We start from the raw sequence: 8,415 nt of genomic DNA, 5'->3' as shown, positions 1-8,415 counted from the left end.
ACTGCTACAACTATAGCAGTAGCGCGGCTCGCGGCACCGCACTGCTGCTAAATGGACTTGGGTGGGCACTGTCGGTCGATATTTGTAGCAGCGCGGGTTACGCCGAGCGCGCTACTTCTAAACACTTGTCAGTAGCGGGTTTTCCACACCCGCGCTACTGCTAATTAGCAGCAGCGCTCCTTTTTGAGCCATGCTGCTGCTAAGATTCTGTGTATAGGGTTTTCCCTTGTAGTGTAGGGGCATGTGACAGATGAACGGACTACGTTTTTGGATTCGTTGGATTTTTCTGAGTAACTTTCATGTAGAATGCATTTTCATCGGAGCTACGGTTAATTTTCTATTAATTTTCTAAGTTTTATTGAATTTCCAAATTACTGGATTTATTTTAAATTCGAAAATAAAAGCAGATTAAACTTTTGTTACCTAGCGCTATTCCAGCCATACTGTATGACTGTGGGGTCAGGGTCAAAGTCAAAGGTCTAGTCAGACGTTGACTGAGTCAACAGTGAACAGTGCAGTGGGGGCCATCTGTCATTGGCTAGGTGATAGACAGTGAGCACTTTGACTGGTCAACTAGTCAAGGTGGGGCCACATGTCATAGACAGCAACTAAACTATTCTAGTTAATTAGATTAACTAGCGGGGTCCACTTGCAATAGCCTTAGACTAATTAACACCTAATTTAGCGTGAACTAATTAAACCTACTAATTAGGCCGGCCATTGGCAGCGGCACAGCCAGGCCTTGGCTGTGTGCTTGCCATGGCTAGCACGCACGAGGCTCAAGCCACGGCGGCCATGGCCAACAGCGGCAGCAGCACTAGGGAGCAACAGCAGCGGTAGAGAGCAGCGGCCGTAAGCAACAGCAAGCGGAGCAGGAGTGCAGCGACAGCAGCAGCAAGAAGAGCAGAGTAGCGGTAGGAGGCAACGCAGTGCAAGGAGCAGCAGGGGCGCGCTAGGCGACGGCTGGCGATGCCCAACGAGCAGCGGCAGGCGGAGGCGAGGCCAGGGCGGGCGCGCGGCAGCAGCAGTACGCCGCAGCAATAGATGGCAATTAAGTAGCAGCAGTTCACGCACGCACATATGTACGCCTGTACACGTATGCGTACGCGCGACGCGAGCTCGGATGTGCTCGGGGACGGCAAACGTCGACCAAATCGAGGCGGAGGAAGGGGGGTCCGGAGGAGGGCTCACCCTGGGGAGGCCGTGGACGAGCTTGGCGAGGCCGGGAGGCATCGGTGGTGGAGATCGACAGTGAGGTCGCGCGGTGGCCGTAGATGAGGAAGAGGAAGAATGCGACGGCGGTGGCGCTCCCGGTCCCGATCCAGTGTCGAGGAAGAAGATCCGGACCACGACGGAGCTCCCGGACTTGTCGGAGCGGCGAACGGGCGATGGTGGCCGCGGGCTTCACGTTGGCGAGGCCATGGCGGAGAGGAGAAGCAGCAGCGCGTGGGGGAAGGGGTTTTGGTGGGGAGAGGGAGAGGCGGAGAGGGCGAGGGGAAGTAGATAGAGTTGCCAGGGGTGTCGAGGGCGAGGCCCTTATCCATCCACGGGCTCCTGTAGCGGCGCGGACGGCAAGCTGGCTTGGCGGGGACGAGCGAGCGCGGGCACGGTCGGAGGAGCAGTAGGAAGGAGGGAGACACGGGTGTTGCGGGTTGGTCCGTCCAGTTTGTTAGATGGGCCATAGTGCCTAGTAGATTAGGCCTTTTATTTTGTACTTTCTGTTTATTTATTTATTTCCTACTTTGCATTATAATTGAGCTACTAAAAGAGTTTTGTTTAACACAAAACTTGGCACAAAAATACCGTGCAATATTCTGGGTTGCTACAAAAAGTTTCCAAGCATTTAGGAGTGCTTACCTATTTTTGGAAATTGAAAAGGCCAATTTTAATGTTGCCAGACCACTAAATAAATTTCAATGTCACTTTGGGAATCCAAAAGGGGTTGGTTTCAACATGACAATGATCAAGGGAATTTATAGAATATTGTGAACATTTTAGTTTGAAATTTTGAAGACTTTAATTTTGACTTCTACTTAAATTTGAATTGAACCGGATTGGAACAAAGGCGGATTTAGCAACAGTGAAAATGATGACATGGCACCATTAACATGGGATTACTGTAGCTTAATTATCCGGGCGTTATAGTTGTGTCAGTCAACCTCGTGGGATCAGAGCAGCATAATTTCGCTCTATCGAACATATTGTTCCTCTCCGGTGTCATCGAGATTCATGAATATGCTCGTGGATATTTCTAGATTCTGAAAAGTCCCAGATTCCCGCTTGATATTTCTAGAGAATTGAAATGGAATTCACAAGGAGATACACGGATTTCGCCAGATGATGGTCACAAGGGACAGGGGGATTCAAGTCAAGATATCGCCTTTCTTGCCCCCCATGAATACCTCGCCTTGGCCTCCACCGCTGGCAGGCATCATCAAAGCTCATCGATCATCCACCAAGGGTTGAGAACCATTAAGCAAAACATCAGGAAGAAGTATTCTAAGGCCAAGTTTATCATTGACCCAAAGTCATATAATATCAAAGCTATGCGTAGGGAAGGAAAAAAAACAAAGCGATCAAATCATTGATCGGCCAAGATTCATATGTCACTTCAATGCCTTTGAAGTTCATGCATCTTTTGTAGATAGATTTGGTCATACGGATTTCTCACTAGAAGCTTGTGGGACATCAGTGCGCGGAAGATGAAACTAGACATATAACGGTAAGAGAGGTATCAATGTAACTTTTTGTTTCATCTGGGAATTTTATTGTTTGCTAGTTTTAGTTCCCTCTATCCGTATACATTTGCTTATATTCCGCAAAATCGCATTTTTTTAAAAAAATATTAAGGGAAAGATCGTTGTTGCTTTAAAAGGGAACCTCAGTTCATTTTTTTAGCGGGAAAGAATGGGCCGTTCTACTCTTTTATTTTAGGGGCCGATGGACTACAGTTGGCAAGCCCAAGCCCAAGCTTTCACCGCAAAACAAAAAAGTATAAGCCCAAACTGGCCTATAACCCACTACTCGAGACCGGCGACTCTGCGAGTGGTTCTCTCCTCTGATCTCTCTCGCCCGCCACCGGCCCCGATCTCGGCGATGCCGCCTCTCACGACCCCCAAGTCCGGCGACGCCCTCTTCGCCAGCGTCGAGCGCGTAGTAAGCTTCCAAACCACAGCCCTCCCCCCCCCCCCCCCCCCCCCCCCCCCGGGCGCCCGTACATCTGCACCCCGCGCTGATCTGGTTGTGTTGGTGTGCAGAACGCCGAGCTCTTCACGCTCACGTACGGCGCCATCGTGCGGCAGCTGCTCACGGATCTCGAAGAGGTCGAGGAGGTCAACAAGCAGCTCGATCAGATGTACGCCCGTTTTCTTACTTCATCTGCCTAAGTTTGTAGGCAAATTGAGAAACTGCTGATGTGATGGTATCCATTTGAGGGATCAGATCTAGAAGTATGAATCTGGGAATTTTACCTAGGGATCACGTGTGAGGGTTTAACAGTGAGCTAGCTGCAATATCCCGAGAATGGGAATCCAAGTAGATGCAGCGATGCACTTCTCACTCTCACCCTAATTGATTTAATGTTTGTGTAGTCTGTGTGTGAACAGAAGATTGTTTCATTTTGGTGATGTTGTATCATCTTCTCGATTGAATAGATTTATACAGCCCGGATTATATGCAACTCCTGGTGTTGTCATTGTTGGTGTGGCAGCACGTCATCTACGTTCCATTGTTCAATGGGGGGAAGGAGATATGTCCAATTGCAATGACTCCAGCACTCCAAACTTGTTCCTCTTTTGAACTGAATCGAGGAGCATGGATCTAGCACATTTAGGAATTATAGCCATGCATCACTTCTGGAGGAAAGAGGGACGGCGGGACATGAAAGTGAATCACGTATGAATTATTAATATGTTTCCTACTATGGTTGCTAGTTTATAGCTTATCTGGTGAATTGACTCTCAAGGTTTGCTGGCAGTTATTACTATGTTTGCTCTATTTTAACTTCTGCTTCGGAAGTGAATCACATATGAACGCTCAATGTGTCCGTACTATGGTTGCTGGTTTATAGCTTATTTATTGGATTAATTCTCAGGCTTGCTGGCGGCTATTAATACGATTGCTGTATTTTAACTTTGCTTGGAAACCTTTCTTAATATCTTCTTTAATTTTCAGGGGTTACAATATTGGAACTCGGTTGGTTGATGAATTCTTAGCCAAGTCAAATGTATCAAACTGTGCTGACTTCAAGGAGACTGCTGATACTATAGCAAAGGTCATTTGCTAAACTTGCTATTCTTTGGTTGAGATTAGCACAAAAATAATGCATGCATATTTTGAAGTTTTTTACCTGTATTCATATTCATAGACTTGTGAGACAAAATGTTTTGAGAGGCCAGAAAGGGAATACATATGTTTATTTAGTCATTTATTCAATAGAAGTCGACAGTGTAGCAGTTTTTACCACTGTATAACAGTGGTTTCAATTATATGAGATGCAGACACTCAGCTATGTTTGTCCGGTGATAGCATTCTTTACTGCTACAGTAGCTATGCACCATTCAGGGACATTTCATGCCCTCTCTTCTGCAAATTCTGTATGTAGTACGTTAAGCTCATTTCTTTTTATACACCTCAACTTGCTCATTAATCGAAGGCCCAAGACTTACTACCATATTTTCAAGTTGTTCGACACTTGTTTGCTTCTTAGAACAATCAAACTCATCCCCTAGCTGGTTCTCCCTTCTGCTTATCCTCCTTATGGCTTTATGCTCTGACAATATTCCTTTTTTCCTTTTCAAACCAGCTTGGGTTCAAAATGTTCCTGGGCGTGACTGCAACTGTAACCAATTGGGATGCTGAGGGTACAACTTGCAGCTTTGTATTGGAGGACAACCCACTTGTAGATTTTGTTGAGCTTCCTGATACTTGCCAAGGTCTTCAGTATTGCAATGTGTTGAGTGGAGTTATCAGGGGAGCACTGGAAATGGTACGTCTTCTTTTGCTGCTATCTTTGTACTTTTCTCTTGTCAAACAGTCTAAGAATAAATAATCTATAAAATGGATCTGGGATCTGTGACCTCATGCTATTCTATTCTGTGAAACTGATATTGAAAGACTAAATCAACTTGCATAATTCTGTATGCATTTCCACTTGAGAATTGCATGTTTTTGATATCCATATCTTAAGGCATATCATGCTTAATGTCTGTAATCCACTGTTGCATGGTACCACCAGTGGCCAACTTCTGCAGTATGAAGTATTATGAACTTGTGTTCCAACTTCTGCTAGTTGGAAGTGTTCAAGTGAAACAGTCTATTACCAGCTTGTGATATTTATATAATTGCGATCCCAGTGCTGTGATCGTACCAGTTTCAGAAGTCATTTACCATAAGCTGATCAAGTTTAATTGATGTTGCGGTGCAGGTTTCCATGAAGACGGAGGTTACATGGGTCCGTGATATGCTTCGCGGGGATGATGCCTACGAGATGCGGGTGAAGCTCACCAAGCAAGTCCCAGAGGAATACCCCTACAAGGATGATGACTAGTTTCATTTCAAGGGGTAGCTCTTCCGCACGGTGGCGCTTGTTTGCTTGTCTGGATATCCGTTTTGCTTTCCCCGTGGCTGTAATTCTGGTACAATCGTCATGTTTACTTGAGGCACCTGTTCATTGTATTTTGCAGCTGGACTGTGTACCGCAGATGTATTGTAGAGATCTTGTATGGCTTTCCTGCTTTGGAACAGTGCCTGGAAATGAAGTGTTTTTACTCTGATTAGCTGCCAAATCTTTTTGGAATAAACTGGTCTGGAAAAGATCTTCCGGAGCTCATCGACAAAGCATTTTCGGCTATGAAGTTATACACTTCTTGGATTAAAAACTTTTGTAACTTGAAGTTCTAGATTTGTCCTATGTCAGACCTTTTGAAATTCGACCAAGTATACAGAAAAAATGTGTTTATATTTACAATATGAAATATGTATATACTACAGTACCTTTGATCCATAATAAGTGTCGCAGTTTTGAACTAAACTGGGGTAGTTCAAAACTGCGACACTTATTTTGGATAGGAGGGAGTATAATATAAAAATATATTTTATGTCAAATCTAATCTAATGAAACCGATTTGGTGTTGAAGTAGCATTCATGTTTCTTCTCTCCTGCATTTAAAAAAACAGTAGTGCCAGCATATTACATTCCCTCGTGAAATCTATCAAAAAAGCTGGGCACAAAAATTCCCTTTTTTAGAAGAACGAAAACAATATAGGGATTGATATAGACATGCCGGCTAATCTTTCCCGCCATCCTTGATCGACCTCCTTGAAGCCAGACCTTTCGACTGCTGGCTGGGCATAGAGTTCAATAATGTCGACGGCGCCTCCTCACCATTCCAGCCGTCTCCCCAGTTGTCATCCCACCGGAACGAGCTTCTGGTAGTATGCTGGACCACCATCTTGCTTACGCACCCTCCGTCTCGGTATTACTCGGAACTCGGAAGGTGTTCCTTGTGGCTGCGGCGTCAAGATTGATTGTACAGGTTTTTTTCTTCTGTGACTCTTGAGAATTATGGTCATGTCATTCATCGTTTTGCTGATAGAAACGCTCACCTGTGTCTGGATTAATAATGACAGAAGAGAAGACTCAGACAACACTAAAAACAGAATGCCATAGGTCCGGTTCTATATCGAAGTTGATAATAGCAAAGGTAGACCCAGGGAGACAATTTTAGCAAACATTAGGGAAAAAATACAATACTGCTGCTGATTAACAGCCAGCTGCAGCACGCGCTCCTAGACATGTTATGAGAGGTGGGTCATGTATCTAAAAAATAGTACTCCCTCGGTCCGCGAATAAGTGTACATCTACCTTTTGTCCTAAGTCAAAGATTTACAATTTTGACCAACTTTATAAAAAAAGTAGTACCATATATGATATCATATTGGTATATTATACAAATACAATTCAAAATAGATCTAGTGATACTAATTTAGTGCCATAAATGCTGTTACTTTTCTCTACAAAGTTGGTCAAAACTTTAAAACTTTGACTTAGAACAAAAGCTAGATGTACACTTATTCGCGGACGGAGGGAGTACATATTTATATGCAACTATTATACTTGCCGGCTATAAGCTTGACTATAGATGATATGACAAGATCATATAGCCAGCAGCTGGCTAAACTATTAACCATGCTCTTATCATGTATGTAGATCGGGATAGGCATATTATACTGCAATTCATGTGTGATATAATACCCATGATCAATCATGTAACAACAGACACAAAACTGGATTTTGCAGCCACGGCTTGGGAAAGTGCAACAAGACACGCATATGCCTGTTGGACAAACTTCCACTGCAAAATGAAAAAAAGAATGGCAGTTTTCTCAGAAATGTATATACTCCAAGCAAAAGCAAAATGCTGAGACATTTCATATGAGAAGATTAAGCCATAAGAGATAACCATATGATTATTTCCAAAGATAAGTTATCATGCCCAGCAGCATACCTCATTGTGATCGTATGCTTCAACATTGAAAGCACAAGTGCTCCCTGGGTGATTTTGGTAATTAATGTCAACATATCTCTTGTTGGACTAACACTTTTACCTAGTATGTTTCAGACAAGTTCAACAAATGAAGTGGCATGGACTAAAGGATGTGGAACCCCTTCAAGATGCTAAGGACAAAGGATTGGCTCAAGCTTCAAACACAAGACTCTACATTTTATATTTTAGTGATCCAAGATCACATTGAGTCTATAGGAAAAGCCAATACTATCAAGAGGGGATGAGGTGTTGCTTAATGGCTTGCTTGCTCAAAGTGCTTAGTGATATGCTCCAAAACCCTCAACTACTTTCCCACATCCACATATGTCCTAAACCAAAAGTCAAACTCGGCCCCACCGATTCTTTCTATCCGGCGCCACCGAGTTCAGATGTCATAGCCACTGCCACAAACCCTAGGCAAATCGGTCTCACCGATAGGATCTCGGTCTCACCGAGATGGGATTGTAATCTCTCTGTGTATGTCCACCGAGTTTGAGCAATCGGTACTACCGAGATTACAATGCAAACTCTCTGGTTAGCTTATTACCAAAATCGGTCCCACCGAGTTTGTGTAATCGGTCTCACCGAGTTTGCCTGACCAACTCTCTGGTTAGCTTATTACCAAAATCGGTCCCACCGAGTTTGTGTAATCGGTCTCACCGAGATTACGTTATGCCCTAACCCTAACCATATCGGTCCCACCGAAAATCCTAACGGTCACTAGATTTGCTGAATCGGTCCGACCGAGTTTATCAATTCGGTCCCACCGAGTTTGGTAAGTTGTGTGTAACTGTTAGATTTTGTGTGGAGGCTATATATACCCCTCCACCCACTCTTCATTCGTGGAGAGAGCCATCAGAACAAACCT

At 44.3% G+C, this 8,415-nt stretch overlaps 1 protein-coding gene across 1 annotated transcript; it reads left to right on the top strand.

The window, feature by feature from the left end:
• The first annotated feature begins 2,998 nt into the window (after positions 1–2,998).
• LOC109744714 (uncharacterized) lies at positions 2,999–5,777 on the top strand. The gene is made up of 5 exons (XM_020303861.4): positions 2,999–3,156; positions 3,258–3,355; positions 4,174–4,273; positions 4,805–4,987; positions 5,426–5,777. Exons 1-5 carry the CDS (start codon positions 3,097–3,099, stop codon positions 5,546–5,548), a joined length of 564 nt encoding a protein of 187 aa, XP_020159450.1. The 5' UTR covers positions 2,999–3,096; the 3' UTR covers positions 5,549–5,777.
• The last annotated feature ends 2,638 nt before the right edge of the window (positions 5,778–8,415 follow it).

Source organism: Aegilops tauschii, chromosome 2, assembly GCF_002575655.3.
Source record: "Aegilops tauschii subsp. strangulata cultivar AL8/78 chromosome 2, Aet v6.0, whole genome shotgun sequence".
Lineage (NCBI taxonomy): Eukaryota > Viridiplantae > Streptophyta > Magnoliopsida > Poales > Poaceae > Aegilops > Aegilops tauschii.
Note: the sequence above shows the minus strand (reverse complement) of the source record. Positions and strands in the feature narration are given on the sequence as shown.